Source organism: Phycodurus eques, chromosome 16, assembly GCF_024500275.1.
Source record: "Phycodurus eques isolate BA_2022a chromosome 16, UOR_Pequ_1.1, whole genome shotgun sequence".
In the NCBI taxonomy this organism is placed as follows: Eukaryota; Metazoa; Chordata; class Actinopteri; order Syngnathiformes; family Syngnathidae; genus Phycodurus; species Phycodurus eques.
Genome location: NC_084540.1, coordinates 14960825 through 14974410, shown reverse-complemented (window position 1 = coordinate 14974410; position 13586 = coordinate 14960825). Strand labels below are relative to the sequence as shown.

Genomic DNA, 13586 nt, shown 5'->3' with positions numbered 1-13586 from the left:
GAAGGACGCATACGGTAATTTGTCCATGATTGCGCGGGATGCGTTCAAGTGGAGGCGGACGATGTACGAGCTCGCGTTTCTACACGCAACTCCAAGTTAGTATAAGTCGTTAACGCGTAGCAGTATGATTACAGTTTGACGTCCGTAAATGTCGTAGACGTTCCTACGAGAAGAACGAAGAAGGCCCGCGGCGAAGTTGGACAGTCGAGTTTCCGACAGTCGAGTTTAGCATCTGAACGCCACATCAGCTGTCGCTGTGCAGTTGAGGCGTTTTTTCCCCCCTTTCTTTTTTTTTTTTTTCAACTCTCCAATCGACCGCAAGACATGGTGAGTGTAAAAAAAAACACACCGATCACGTTATATCGCTTTGACGACAACACAAAAACTGTTTTGGTCAGGGGGTGAATGTTTTTCTGTTTGTTTTTAAAATCACACCAAAGAGGAAGCGAGTGTGTCACCAACAAGCTGACGTCCATAAGACTGGCTTTGTTTTAGCTAACTGGCTGATAGCTTTTCAACAGTGAACAATATTCGACGTGGCTTTATTGATAAACCACTCGGCGGTGATAATACCTCATAAAAGTGACAAGTGTCCTGGCGTATAAAGCCGTTTTTGGATGAGGGTCCAAATGTAATAATTGACTAGCCCGAGACTTGGAAAAACAACTAGCTCAAGTTGGTAGTTAAATAACCTCTTTCTTTAAAACAAACATTATTTTTTAAATAACATGATTGGCCTACTAGCCATTAAACGCCACATAACGCTGGGGTGAGCAGTTTGAAAAAGGATCTTGAGATAAATGGCTCTTTAAACTTGGCTGTCTGTATGTGTGTTAACGTTGGGTGAAGCAATAGCAATTTAGCTCGACACGATTCCCCACTGACGTTTTTTGGGCCACGAAGCATCTCCAAGCTATTTTTCTAACCTAAGCGCATTTGAGTGCTGTCAGAGTCACGTTCCTTAATGTTATACGATATAACAGCTGCCGTTGGTCAAGTTTTGACTACCGAGTTGTCGAGGACACGGCGTTAGCAAGTTCATGCTAGGCTAATTAGTTATAACTTCGAAATAACCTTTAACGCTTAGTTTCACCTTTTAAGGCAAATTTCACCGTTTTTTTGTACATTAAAATGTATTGTGACGACGTTAATTGCTCGTCTTGTGAATCAACGGTTATGCTTGAATTCATATTTCATGATATGTTGTCATTAAATGTAAAGTGAATTAGTGTTGTCATCTTAAATGCTTGACAAACTTTAAAGTCAGTGTTTAAGTCATTCTGACGTGGAAATTTGCAATCACTGTAAAATATAAGTAAAGTTGCTCAACCCTTCACCGTTTAGCTAAGCCACTAAGTTAGCTTGTGGTTAAATAATGTTTTTTTTGGGCCATGAAACCTCTACAAACGGCATATAATTTTGGTCAAACCGCCCTTTGAGTGTTTTTAGTCACGTTCTGTAATGTCACACCATACTGTAACCGCGTCTGTTAGCTTATAGGCTACAAGCTAAAGCATTAAAATTTGGCATCCTGCTAGCATATACCGCTTTGAGATGCTAAGTGTCACTCCTCAAGGCCGTATGCCGTTTTATGTATGTTAAAATTCATATGTGATGATGTAAATGGCTTGCGATTTACTGCTTAGTGTAATATTGACACTTTAATATTATTAAATCAAAAACTGTCATTGTATAATGACTACGTCGCCTTAGTAATTTTTTTAACTTTACAGCTGTTTTAATATTCCAAAGCGTAACAGTAAAAAAAAAAAAAAATTACAATAAAAAGGGTTCAGTAAAGGATATCGATCTTCAAACTAAAGTAAATTATTCACCCTTTGATAGAATGGAGAGGTAACAGGAATGTGTTTGTGGTGCGATACTGGAACCTGCTGCTGTTTCCAAGCTATTGCAAGTGTATTTAAATGAACATTTGCATGGCGTATTTGTCAAATTGTATTCCTCGCTTTGCCGCCTTAAGCTCAGTTTTCTGTCGTTGTCAGTAGTAACTTTGTGGTAGCATCACGAGAAAGACAAATAAAAAGCAAAATATGCGTGAAAATCTTGTTCGGCAGGATGTGTTCTTAATGATCCGGCGTCAGAAGACGACCATCTTCACTGACGCCAAAGAGTCCACGTCTGTGTACGAGCTGAAGCGCATCGTGGAGGGCATCCTAAAGAGGCCACCCGAGGACCAGAGGCTCTACAAGGTAAGCTGACCAAGATCGAAGAAAGGCTTTCATTCTTTGGTAATTTGTGTTTACACATAATGGACCAACATAAGAATGCAATATGATTGTTTAGACTATGGAATACTTTTAATATTTCAATACAGTGAACCCCCACACTAGCGGGATCTACGTTCCAGACGCACCCATGATAAACGTGATGTAAAGAGACCATTTTGAAATTGTAAAAATAATTGTTCACTTTCACTAAATCTTTTTCATTGTTTTTGCTTTCCTCACCTTTTGCAGCTTGTTGTTCCGTGGCTACGAGCGTAGCCACGGAACAAGTTAAACTTCTAAATCAAGGCACCAGTGTACCTTTTGCACTGGGGCTTTATTCACAAACTTACTGCTCCAGTGACTTGATTTGTGGTGGTGTTCAGGACGACATGGAACTGGATGACACTCAGACGCTCGGAAACTGTGGCTTCACCAACCAGACGGCGCGGCCTCAGTCGCCCGGCACCGTGGGCTTAGCTTTCAGGCTCAGTGGTAAAATGAACTTTTTTTGTTTTTTTATATTCTGTCACGGAAGATTGTGTGTGTGTATGTGTGTGGCGGTCTCAAATTCCCGACTTGTCTTCCCCGCAGATGATTCATTCGAGCAGCTGAGGATGGAGCCCTTCTCTACCCCCCCGGAGCTCCCGGACGTCATGAAGCCACAGGACTCGGGCAGCACAGCCAACGAACAGGCCGTTCAGTGAGGGAGGGGGGCACGGGGGGAATCCGGGGGCGGGGAGAATTTGGGGAAGCGGACGACGAGATCTCCAGCTTGACAGAAGCAAAACACGGGTTGCTGTTATGTGAGCGAGCAAGCGAGCAGTGCGTTTGTGTGCATGCTAGAACACATTGTTACAGCCCAGACTGGTCGCAACACTGTCACCTGCTCAACACCAAGCATTGTACCTCTTATTTAATTGAGTCTCTTTTATTAAGCTGTTGTTAAGATGCCTTACTTTACTGTTTTTTTTTTTTTTTTTTTTTTTTTTTACTTTACTGGCTTCAATGACGGCATTGAGCAGGAGAGACCTTTTTATGCTTTTGTTTGTATTAAACTATTAGTAACATTTATATTGATTAAACAATTAGTCACATTTCACTCCTTTCTTTGCCCCGGATAATTAAAAACAAATGAATGGTGATAATTTCCTTCAACTATTGATCATTTTAAGCCCAACAAACAAATGTTTAAGACTAAATAAATGTATGCTTGTATTCCCCATTTGAGCCCCACTGTTTACCCCACGATCTTAACAGGTCCGGTTTTGTTTTGTATGCTATTTAAACATTCATGCAGATTTTTCCCCCCTCTCAAATTAAAAACGAGACACGAAAACGAAAAGTGAGACTTATAAATATTTACGATGGATACATCCACAGCAACAACGAGATTTAAAAAAAGAAAGAAAAAAAAAAGCATTTGCAAGGAGTTAACTTTGGGCCACTGTCAAAAATTGGAATTGATTCAACATTAAACTTGAGTGTCACGTCTTTAAGCTGTGTTTGTTTTGCAAAACGTCAGTTTTCCTCTTGGAGCCTGCACTGAATCACCAATTTGTCTTAACTAACCAAAAGATACGATGTTACTAAAAGGTCTCTGAACACACCACAGTCCTGGTGTTTCTTATAATAGTACTCTTTTCCTTTCCTACACTCGGCTCTCTGCGAACGCACTTTTTATCGTTTACCTACCTACCAGACTTATCCCAACTAGATTTGACTTGTTACTGAAACGTCCCTGAACGCACCACACCCCAGTGTTCTCTTCGACAATACAATACTCAAAAGTTTCCGCCATCTCATTTTAACATAATTAGGCTCATGTGACTCAGGCTACTTTCCTGAAAAGTTCTTGGAACACGCCACAGTCCAATGTGAATACACAACGGCCTGCGATTACCTACGATGATAATAATTCCAACACTATAGCTCTTCCGCGAACGCCGCACCTGTTAGCATTTAACGACTTGGCTAACAGGACCGACACGGGGGCCTCTCAAAGGGGCCTCGCTACATTATTGAACTTTTGCTCGGAAGTCCAACGTTATTCGAGCACATGGACGTGGACGGCTGCATTTTATCGGCAGGGAGGACCGTCTTTGACCTGCTGGAGCGGGAGTGGCAGCCTCTGTCCGCCGCCGAGCTCGACCGGCGACTGGACCAGGCCGTGGAGCTCGTGCTCGAAGCGGACCTGATCCACAAAGTCAAAGAAACCAGTGAACCTCCGCCAAGGAATGACGCAGCTACTACAGCCACCAGCACCGGAGAGCAAGCGGCAGAAAAGGGGCGGGAGGACGAGGAGGCAGTCAAGGTGAGCGCATTTGTCATTTACGGCAAATATAGCAAACCCCGTATACTGTCGCGAAGTGATGACATCACCGTTTTATCAACATGATCTGTCCTCACTCAGTACGTGACTGCTCTCCTGCGGGACTCCCAATTCCGAAGCCGCGTGGCCGGTCGTGCCCGCCTCTCGTTGTCCCAGACGGTCCCGCTGTGCCTCGCGCTGCTGTCCCACCCTGTCAGCTACCGTGCTTTGTCCCGCTTGTATCGCCTAGAGAAAGGCAACATCCATCGCATATTCTTCTTATTCTGCCAGAGCGTCAACACACTGCGGGGCGAGCACATTCGCTGGCCATTAGGTAAGGTTTTAAACTGTAACGTTGTGAGGCCGTAATGTCACGAGTTGCAACTTCCTGAGCTGTAACGCAGCGCGCCGCAACGGCACTGGCTGCAATGTCACGTACTGTAACGTCCTGAGCGTAACATCGAGAGTTGTAACGTCGCAAACTGTAACATCCTGATTAGTAATGTCCAGAGCCATAACGTTGTGAGCAGAAGTGTCATGAGCTGTAATTCTAAATTGACAAATCCCCCCCCTGAGATATTACCCTAAAAGTGAGTTTTAGGTCTTCACTTTCACACCCCAGTCCGCCCCTTGATAGTACCTCAGATTGTGGACAATTTCATTTGAAAGATCTGTGATTTCCCCCGCCGGTGCCTAATATACTGAACCTGATGAAGTGGGATATTGCTGCAACTGTGTGTCAGGTGTACCGTACTATTGGCACTTGGTCTCACCCATTCCATTCTGGTTATGATGTCAAAAAGTGGCATCTTGATAAGGATTATGAATGTTTCCTTCACAGGCGATGAGGCAGAGGCAGTCCTCTTCCCTCTCTCCGGAGTGCTGGGACAGGACAACAAGCGGGCGGGAGAAGGCCAGCGCATCCCTCGGGTGTTGGGAGTTTTGGGGCACACCCGCATTCCCATCCGGCTGCCACCCAGAAAAGACAGCGCCGAGCCAGAGGTGAAGAGAACGAAGAAGACAGAAGAACGCCCCGCTTCTTGGCTCCATCTTGAGTTGGTGTGCGACCGTACGGGGCGCTTCCTCCACTGCCGTGTTGGGAACAGCCGGGATGTGGACCGAGGCGGCGCGCTCAAGCTTGAATCTCACCCGATGCCTCCCGACACGGTGATGCTGGCCCGCGCTGGATACCCGCTCACCGCTCGCATTTTGACTCCGTATCCGGGAGGAGGCGGGATGAGGGAGGAGCGCTTCAATGCCACGCTGGAGCCGCACTTCGGAATCCTGGACCGGGCCGTCGCGAGCCTGACTGGACGATTCCAAAGACTCCGGCAGCTGGATGTGGGGAATTCTAGCCGAGCGAGAGCAGTGGTGTTGAGCGCCTGCGTCCTCCACAACATGCTGATGGCTGTCGGACACGTGCCTCATGGAGAAGTCAAAGAGGCGGGAGATTTTAGTCATGAGGGAGAAGGCGAGGAGGATGAGGCGGGTGTACTCCTCCGGGACGCCGTCCTGGAAATGTTACATTCTGGGAATTTGTGAGAGCTTCTGTGTGATGAATCTTTCTTTAACTGCTTGTGTGTTATGTTTGCTAATTTAATGTATGCCTTTGCTTTCTATACAGAAGGTGATTTGGGATATTGGAAAAAAGTTTTTTTCAAGAAGAAAGAAGAGTTATGAGAATAAAGTTGGATATGTTTTTTTCAAAGTAGAGAAGTCATAACATTACAATAATAAACTCAGATTGTTTTGGAGTAAAAGTTCTAGTATTAGAAGAAAGAGCAGTATTTTTTAAAAAGAAAATACTGGTATATTTTTATGAAAATAGTCTTGTTTTCAAGGAAAAAGTTGTAATATCACTAGAAAACAACAACAAAAACACAGCAGTATGACACCGATGTATTTTATCTCGAAGAATTCTAGTGAAGCCATGCTGTTTGTGTGATAGGGAGCCGGCACACCCAAAGATCTTTTGAATTGCCTATGAATGCCACAAGATGGCAGGAAAGCTCAACTTTTGTCAAAGTGAAGCTATTCAACTAACTTCAACATGTTCCTTAGCACCAAGAGGCCACAAGATGGGGCAAACCAAGACTTTAATTGGTTTGGCATGGGCACAAAAACAGCAACTAGGTGAGTTTTCCAACGATTAAAAAAATCTTCAAATATGTGAATTTGCGAATGCCGAACTGGTTTTATAACCGTGGCGATACTCAAGCATATTTGCTCTGTTGTCTCTAGAGGACGCTGTTGCTCCTAATGGTGAGATCCCACAGGTTAAATAAACACCAAAAGCAGATTAATTATGAAATTTGAGAAATCAAACATTTCAGCTTTTATTTAATAGAATGAATTTTGGAATCAAAGTGTAAAAAAAAAAAAAATTATTACATTATGTATAAAAAAATTAAAACGCTATTATTAGATTTTGGCTTAATGTTCTTTGTGCCATTTTGATACCTCGTAAGGCGTAGCAGCAGTAACAAAGTTTAAATATTTTCCTAGCATTAATGGGAAAGATCAGATTTTTTTTTTGTGAGGATTCTCCGCATGTGTTTTAGTTTATATCAGCTAGCACAAGGTGACAGGATGTTGTCGGTATTCAAATGCGTGGTGCTGTGGGAAGACGAGGCACATAGATGCATTTCCTCGTGCAGATTTAGAATTTAGCTGAACATGTCTGCTGTGTGTGCATGTCTCATCTCCGTCCTGTGTTTGTTCTGCACAACTCGGGCTGAAACAGGTAAGACTGATCAAACTTGCGAGTGGAAAAACATTCTGAAATATTACAAATAGACAATTTTCTAATAACGTTGTGTCTGTCTCAGTGGAGAACAACAACGTGATATGGAAACAAGTTGGCGGATCCGTGTCCATCCAGTGCAGAACTTCTCAACAGGACCTAACGTACATGATTTTGATCAAAGGCCTCAAGAAGGAGGACCAAGTTCTCTACATGACTTCCCATAAAAACACCATCGCTGAGCAGTTCCGCGGCAGGCTCCGGGTGGAGGGAGCCTTACCGAATGTGGACGTGGTCATTTCAAACTTTACATCAGAAGACACAGGGCCGTATTGGTGTGCCTACGAGGGGTTTGATAAGCAAACATCTGAACGAAAGCAGGTAGAGGGCAATGGCTCGATGCTCCTGGTGGTTACAGGTGAGCATCTGCCACCTCACAACATCAACTCGTACCAAGAGATGAAAATGAAACTTGGTGGGGTTCCTACATACCTGGAATTAAATGCAGTTTTCAAAACCTATGCAAATAAAAATAGTTATATAAAATAATTAATAATCAATAAATGACAATGATAATTATAACTCACAAAAAGTTGACTTTTTTTTTCCATTTGATTTCAGGGCTCAAATAATAACACAATATTTTACTAAACAAATATCGTGCAGTATTTTACTATTGTGTGATGTTTTTTTAAAACACATTTTCTATGGCGATCCTGCTCATGCAAGTACAATATGTAGATTAACAGAGCTGCTTGGCTCAGCCATAACCGCCTAATTGAGCTCCAAAACCAATTGGCTACTTGTTTCTAGGCAGAGTTCAATAGGCTTAATCGGATAATAACTACCCCATATAGGCTCCTATTCCAGTCACGCCCCAGCGGGTGTTTGAATGGCAAAGGGCTGATTCCACGGGAACGGTATAGCTACACTCTGTATTAAGTATAAAATATACAAATTGGAAGAAAAACAAATGCTGATTTGCTGAATCTGGTGATGCCTGTAATACAGAACTGCAACTGTCACAGGTAACTATGTCAGAGTGGCGATTAGGTCTCAAAAGATTTTCTTTTTTTATTATTTCAAATGTGTGTATCATTATAGATGAGAAGCAGTGTGCCAAACCAAACAAAAGTCTTCTCCTGGTGACTGTTGTGGTTTCGGCTGCCGTGCTGTTTGGAGTCTTCATGGCTTTCCTCCAATGGATCATACTCAAGGTGTGTGTGTGCGCGCGTGCATATCAGGGTCGGGTATTTTATTTTGTTTTCCGGGGAGTTGAAATGTAGTGCAGCTTTACTGATGCCACGTCTGCCCTGTGGATGGTGTGTGTTGTGTTAATGTCATCGACCACAGCGCATGATAGTATCTTGTCAAATCAAAGGTAATTACAGGCAGCAGGTGGAATTGTTTATTGGAAGCTTTTTTTTTTTCATTTATAATTTTTTTAAATGTATTTTTTTAATTATGCAACGACAGAGAGTACCATGCTAGTAAGTTGTTTATTTTTGGGATCGGAGGAGGGATGTTTTCTCAGTTATTTTTTCCTCATCCTTGAAACATTTTGTGTGGAAAATATGCTGGAAAATAATGGTGGACACACAAAATATTGACACTTTGGGCACAGTTTGGACATTTTCACATAGGTGTGTACTCAATCTTGTTGCTAGTGGTTTCGACATTAATGGCTGTGTGTTAAGTTATTTTGAGGGCACAGTAAATTTATACTCATTCAAACTCTACTTTACATTCCAAATGCTTATATTACATTGTATTTACACTCCATATACTTCCATGTTTGTTACTGAGGTCTCATTTTGTGCCTCTGAGTTTAACCTAGTTTATTTACAAAAGCCCCCAGGCTAATAATCATACGTCATGTCATTGGCAGATCAAACAGTGGCACGCCAAATATGGGGCATGGCACGGAGCCACCAGCGATGTTTACGAGGACATGCGCGCAACGATGCGATCTTAAGGACGTCCTGCAAGTGCGCTACGACAAAAGCACAAGAGCAAGCGTTGCAGCAACCCTGCACGCATGGCTCTGAATGAACCAATCAGGTACATGAAAAATATGCTGACTGTGCTAGGCAATTTGCTTTATGTTGTTTTTATGGTTATTGTGAATGCCGTTTAGAAAGTACTCTATGCTAGTATATGCGTAACTATAATTATACATGTCCATATATGCAAGTATGAGGCATGTACACTCACCAGACACTTTATTAGGTACACAATCGAATGAGATCCAATACACGAGCTGTTTGAAAAAGTCTGACTTGACAAACATAATAATGCTCAGTTTTGATTGACTCTGTAAGTGAGGTAATAATTTCACATATTTATTATTGTAGTTGTACATGATGATATTTTGGTTATCAAAATTTTATAAAACGGCACTCCATATGATACAGTGCCGTCATACATCCATCCATCCATTTTCTGTACGGCTTATCCTCACGCACGTTGAATTAATACCCGTCTAATAGTTTCAATTAAAACTGAACATTAATATTTTTCTAGAGGCAGAGTTGTGGATATATGTCTTGTATTAGATCTCGTCAGATTAGGCAGATGTGCTTACTGTTGTGTCCGGTGACTGTACATTGCACGTTATCGTATATTGTGGTGTAATGTCATTCAGTATTCAATGAGAGAATTTTCATTGTGTGTGTGTTAAGACTAAAGGACAGGCTTGATTGAAGAAATAAAATGTATTCTTACAGCAAACAGATATCAGAAAAAGGTCAAATGAAGCTGGTAATTTATTCCAAATGTGACTCAATTTACAAATAACACTGTAATGTACTTGTGCAATGTGTGCAAAGTACAGTATGTGAACAACCTCAATAACATTCCAGATGGTGAACAATGATTCAGTACCACCATAATTCAAGGCCTGTCAGACGCCTTGCTGCTGTGATTGATAACCTTGTAATGATGGTGTACATTTATGTACAGCCTAAAAAAGGAAAAAAGAAACCTCAGGGGAATTGTTGTTTCAAAAAAAAATAATAATAATAACAGTCCAAAATATTTGTTCGATCGAAACTGTAGTCGTGCAGATGGATTGCTTGTAATAAAGTCAACTTTTTCAAAAATATGACTCCTAATAAACCATACACACAACTGCCTTGAAATGTTCAGTTCTATCATCCATCCATCAATTTTCTATGGCATTCGCGGGTGAGCTGGAGCCTATTTCAGCTGACTTTGGGTAAGAAATGGGGTACACCCTGAAATGGTCGCCAGCCAATTGCTGGGCACACATAGACCCACCCTCTGATAACTACTAGAATATCTGAACTTTATTTGTGGTTAATAAGAGACACTTTAAATGGTGGCAGGAGTGTGCTGACTTCAATTTAGCAAGAGTTTGGATGTGATTGGTTAATTCTGATTGGTTAATTCACAGCCACACACAGCCACAGACCCCAGTAAGTGGGTGCGCACACACATATTATCTCAATTGTTTATTTTTAACACAGGATTTTTATTGAATTTAATTTTGTGATATAACCACTGTGGATAGGATTTACTTCATCCACAAGTGAAGTTTCGGCTGCCGTGCCGAGAGTTTGAACATGCATTTGACCTTTTTTTTGTTTGTTTTTGAAGAATTGTTCACTATCTGCTGCCTTCCCAGTTAACATGGAAATTTGACTTCGAAAGCCGTCAATGGCAGTGAATGTGAACAAAAACAAAACGATTTGATCATCAAACTACCATGAGGCTTTGCAGAAACTACTCGAATGTATTATTAATCAAAACTAAGCATCATTATCCTTGTAAAGTGAGTTTGTAAGTACCTTTGAGTAGAAAGTATAGGCTTGTGTAGACGCATAAGAAGATGAACACATCATGACTCAGGTTCCTGAAAGCTTGCAGTAAGAGGTATGCACACATCTGCTTTGTAGTGCAAAATGTTCCCGAACATGAAATCAGCCCATTTGTCTCTGCTGAACGTTGAGTGACGGCTAAAGAGCAGCACAAACATCATCCGTGGCCCAGTCCAAATACAAGCTAGAGACGCTTTTTGCGAGTCAACACGGAAATGTCACAAAACAAATCTCTCGTCAAGCTTGCAGCTCGATGTTTTTGCTCATGCGGTGCATTTGTGGCCACGAGCTGTGAATTACCTGACCGGGTTGTGTCAACAACACAAGCATTTGAACGTCTTCTTGTGAGCAAGCGGAAACCAAGACCCCCTCACGGAGACGCACTTTCCAGCCGAGGGGCCCGAAACATCAATACCACAATGTTTTTTTTTTGTCTTTTCAACACGCATTGTGCAGGGGTGAGAGTTTCTACGCCTGCCGTAACTTGTAACAGGAAATGGCAAATGATCATGTTTGTCACCATTTGAAGGAAAGATACTTTATGTAAAAGATAATCATCAGTCACGCCTCTGCACCTCCATGAGCTGAGATGATAACGACCAAATGAACAAGTGATGTAACTAGTGAATCATTCATGGGGTCAATGGGAATTTGAAGTTGTTTTCCGCCGAGATAAAGGTCAGAGGTGAGACTGACAAAGCGCAAACTTTACCCACCATGAATGTGACCTATAACCTGTACAACATAATAGATTTTTTTTCCTTTCAGAATTAACCAGTCACATTCAAACTCATGTTAAATGGCAGTCAGCACACACCTGCCACAATTTAAAGTCCCCCTGATTTATCCCCCCAAAAGTTCAGTTGTTCTACTAGGCTTTTCCAGTCATCTTTGCCGTCACATCTTACAGTACAAACCCTGTTCCGCAGAGAGCTTCCACAGGTTGTAGAACACATTGATGGTGGAAAATGTTTAGAAATTATTTATTCTGGTCTCATTTTTTTATATCACAAAAACCTGGCATTTAACAAGGGGGTGTAAACTTTTTATATCCACTGTATCATACCGTGCAAAGCATTTATAAAATGTTATTGACCATGTATAACAATTTCTCAGTCTATTTGTTTTAAAACAACACACAGATTAAATTTCAAGTTTCATGAAATAAAAAAACGATTTTCATGAAATAACTCAAAAGTACTTTTCACAAAGAAATCTCCAAGTAATTTAAAATATGTGTTTTTTTACACAGACACTGTCCAATATAAATCACGTTTCTTAGAATTTTGTGATGATTTAAAAACTTTATTCTGAAGCATTTTGCTTGTTTTTATTTGATTTTAAATATAATGTTTTTAAAATGAAAATGAATCGACGTACGCTTCTGCACGTGATTCACTTGACAGGCTTTTTATACAGTATCGATGTATTTACAATATATAAAAAATATATTTAAATATACTAAGTATTTTAAAATATTTATAGCTTACTTTTTTTGGTTTGCGTGCTTAGATCCCGTCCACATTTAGATGCAAATAAAATGTACATCAGAGCCATTCACATGACTGTACATCACAAAGTCAACTATTAGCTAAAAAAGTATATACAATTAAGGCAAAAATATTACAATAATATGTAACACCCTGAAGAATTTGATGAGACCTGAGGAGTTTGTTTTGGACATTTTGCATGATTTTGGTTGTCCAGTTAGCCATTGCTTAGAACACAGGTGTCAAACTCGGTGGCCCGGGGGCCCGGATCCGGCCCGCCACATCATTTTATGTGGCCCGCGAAAGCAGATCAAACTTGCTCATTGTGTTCTGGTGTAATACCATTGAGATATTTGCAAGCATTCTTTTTTTACCAATCCCCCTTTGAAAAGAAATGTAATAGTTGAAAAACATGTTTTTATAGGCTTCTGATTTCAAAACTGGCTATTCATCAATGTGTTGTGTATACTGTATGTAATTACAGTGTATGAGGTAATCTTTCAATTATATGGGTTCACAGTTGTAGCGGCCCTCCGAGGGAAGTCATAACTACGCTTGTGCCCCGTCACAAAAACGAGTTTAACACCCTCCCTGGCTTAGAGGGTTATATGTACTGCAATATCAAGTACCGCAACACCGATGCTAGTTTCATTAGCCAATCTATGGCGGTTTGCATTGTGTGTTAGCATAAGGCTAGGAGACGTTTGCAAGCTACGTATGTGGTTTGATTGAATACACGTGTCATTTTCTTTGTTTAACGTGTCAACTTTAACAGGAAATGTCAATAAACAGTTTGAACACGCATTTGGCCTCTTTTTTAGGGCCCGAGCAGTGACCTGCGAGTTCCCTATTGTATCTGTAGAAATTATTCTGATGAGGGCCCGAGCAGAGACCTGCGAGGTCCATGCCGAAAGTACATCAAAGGACAAGTCAGTGGGATGTATGACCTACGGCTCTGAAAATTGGTATGCATATAGA

General features: G+C 41.3%; 2 protein-coding genes across 2 annotated transcripts; both read left to right on the top strand.

Moving 5' to 3' along the window:
• The first annotated feature begins 296 nt into the window (after positions 1-296).
• LOC133414805 (elongin-B-like) lies at positions 297-3670 on the top strand. The gene is made up of 4 exons (XM_061700441.1): positions 297-327; positions 2076-2210; positions 2612-2720; positions 2820-3670. The coding sequence occupies exons 1-4, from the start codon at positions 325-327 to the stop codon at positions 2930-2932; spliced, it is 360 nt and encodes a 119-aa protein (XP_061556425.1). The 5' UTR covers positions 297-324; the 3' UTR covers positions 2933-3670.
• Positions 3671-4115: 445 nt separating this feature from the next.
• LOC133414804 (uncharacterized) lies at positions 4116-11540 on the top strand. Its single transcript, XM_061700440.1, has 6 exons — positions 4116-4539; positions 4639-4870; positions 5378-7279; positions 7365-7697; positions 8384-8496; positions 9168-11540. Exons 1-3 carry the CDS (start codon positions 4285-4287, stop codon positions 6076-6078), a joined length of 1188 nt encoding a protein of 395 aa, XP_061556424.1. The 5' UTR covers positions 4116-4284; the 3' UTR covers positions 6079-7279; positions 7365-7697; positions 8384-8496; positions 9168-11540.
• The last annotated feature ends 2046 nt before the right edge of the window (positions 11541-13586 follow it).